This window comes from Chaetura pelagica, unplaced genomic scaffold (assembly GCF_000747805.2).
Source record: "Chaetura pelagica isolate M959 unplaced genomic scaffold, ChaPel_1.0 scaffold1443, whole genome shotgun sequence".
In the NCBI taxonomy this organism is placed as follows: Eukaryota; Metazoa; Chordata; class Aves; order Apodiformes; family Apodidae; genus Chaetura; species Chaetura pelagica.
The window spans coordinates 2,414-3,835 of NW_009952607.1; the positions used below are offsets into that span (position 1 = coordinate 2,414).

The 1,422-nt window shown below is 59.8% G+C and overlaps 1 protein-coding gene across 1 annotated transcript in view; it reads right to left on the reverse strand.

Annotated features, from left to right (window-relative positions):
- Positions 1-361: 361 nt before the first annotated feature.
- The window catches only part of LOC104385299, a gene marked incomplete at both ends in the record, with an annotated part of 5,313 nt that continues 4,252 nt past the window's right edge, over positions 362-1,422 (reverse strand). Inside the window, one exon of the mRNA XM_009993736.1 lies at positions 362-522. Within this exon, the coding sequence (XP_009992038.1) occupies positions 362-522 (161 nt within the window). The remainder of the gene's footprint in view (positions 523-1,422) is intronic.

The window sequence follows — 1,422 nt, forward strand, 5'->3', positions numbered from 1 at the left end:
CCAGTTCCCTGTCAGACTTTCCTTCCAGTCCCTTCCCCATCCTCACCTCCCCTGGACCTGCCCCAGCACCTCAATGTCCTCCTTGCAGTGAGGGGGGCCCCAGAAATGCCCCCCAGGACTGGAGCTGAGACACATGGGGGGAGAATCACCTCCCTGCTCCTTCTGGCCACCCCATTCCCAGTACAACCCAGGATGCCACTGGGAACGCCCCACCTGGGCGCACTGCTGGCTGGCGTCCCACCAGTTCCCAACCAGCGCTCCCAGTTCCCTCCCTGCTGGGTGCTCCCTGGGCACCCCCATCCCAGGGCAGCACCCAGGGGTGTCCGTGCCCCCCCGGGGCAGTGGGTCTGGGGTGACTCACCCCCGTGGGGTGCCGAGCAGCCCAGTTCCACCACCTCCCCCTGGCAGAGGCTCAGCTGCTCCTGCCGCCCCGGCACCCACAGGGTCAAGTAGCGCCCGCGCTGCCCCCGGCAGCAGATGGTGCTGGTGGAGCCGGGGCCCGTGTCCGTGATGGTCCCACAGCTGCCGGGGGAGCAGGGAGAGAGGGAGGAGAAGGGGGAGGAAGGAGAGAGAGAGGGAGGAAAGAGGTGAGGAGGAGGAGGAAGAGAATGAGGAAAAGGGTGAGGAGGAGAAGAAGGAGGAGGGAGAGGATGAGGATAAGGATGATGATGAGGAGGAGGAAAAGGGTGAGGAGGAGAAGAAGGAGGAGGGAGAGGATGAGGATAAGGATGATGATGAGGAGGAGGAAAAGGGTGAGGAGGAGAAGAAGGAGGAGGGAGAGGATGAGGATAAGGATGATGATGAGGAGGAGGAAAAGGGTGAGGAGGAGAAGAAGGAGGAGGGAGAGGATGAGGATAAGGATGATGATGAGGAGGAGGAAAAGGGTGAGGAGGAGAAGAAGGAGGAGGGAGAGGATGAGGATAAGGATGATGATGAGGAGGAGGAAAAGGGTGAGGAGGAGAAGAAGGAGGAGGGAGAGGATGAGGATAAGGATGATGATGAGGAGGAGGAAAAGGGTGAGGAGGAGAAGAAGGAGGAGGGAGAGGATGAGGATAAGGATGATGATGAGGAGGAGGAAAAGGGTGAGGAGGAGAAGAAGGAGGAGGGAGAGGATGAGGATAAGGATGATGATGAGGAGGAGGAAAAGGGTGAGGAGGAGAAGAAGGAGGAGGAAGAGGATGAGGATAAGGATGATGATGATGAGGAGGAAGACGAGGAGGATGGGGAAGGGAAGAGGAGGAAAGGGAAAGGGAGTAAGGGGACAGGGAGGAAGGGGAAGGAAGGGGGAGGGAGGAGGAGGAAGAGGGAGAAAGGGGGAGGAGGATGAAGATGATAAGGAGGATGAACCTACGAGGTCACGGTGCAGGAGGAGGGCTGGGGCAGGAAGGGGGTCAGGGCAGGAAGGGGCTGGGGCAGGAAGGG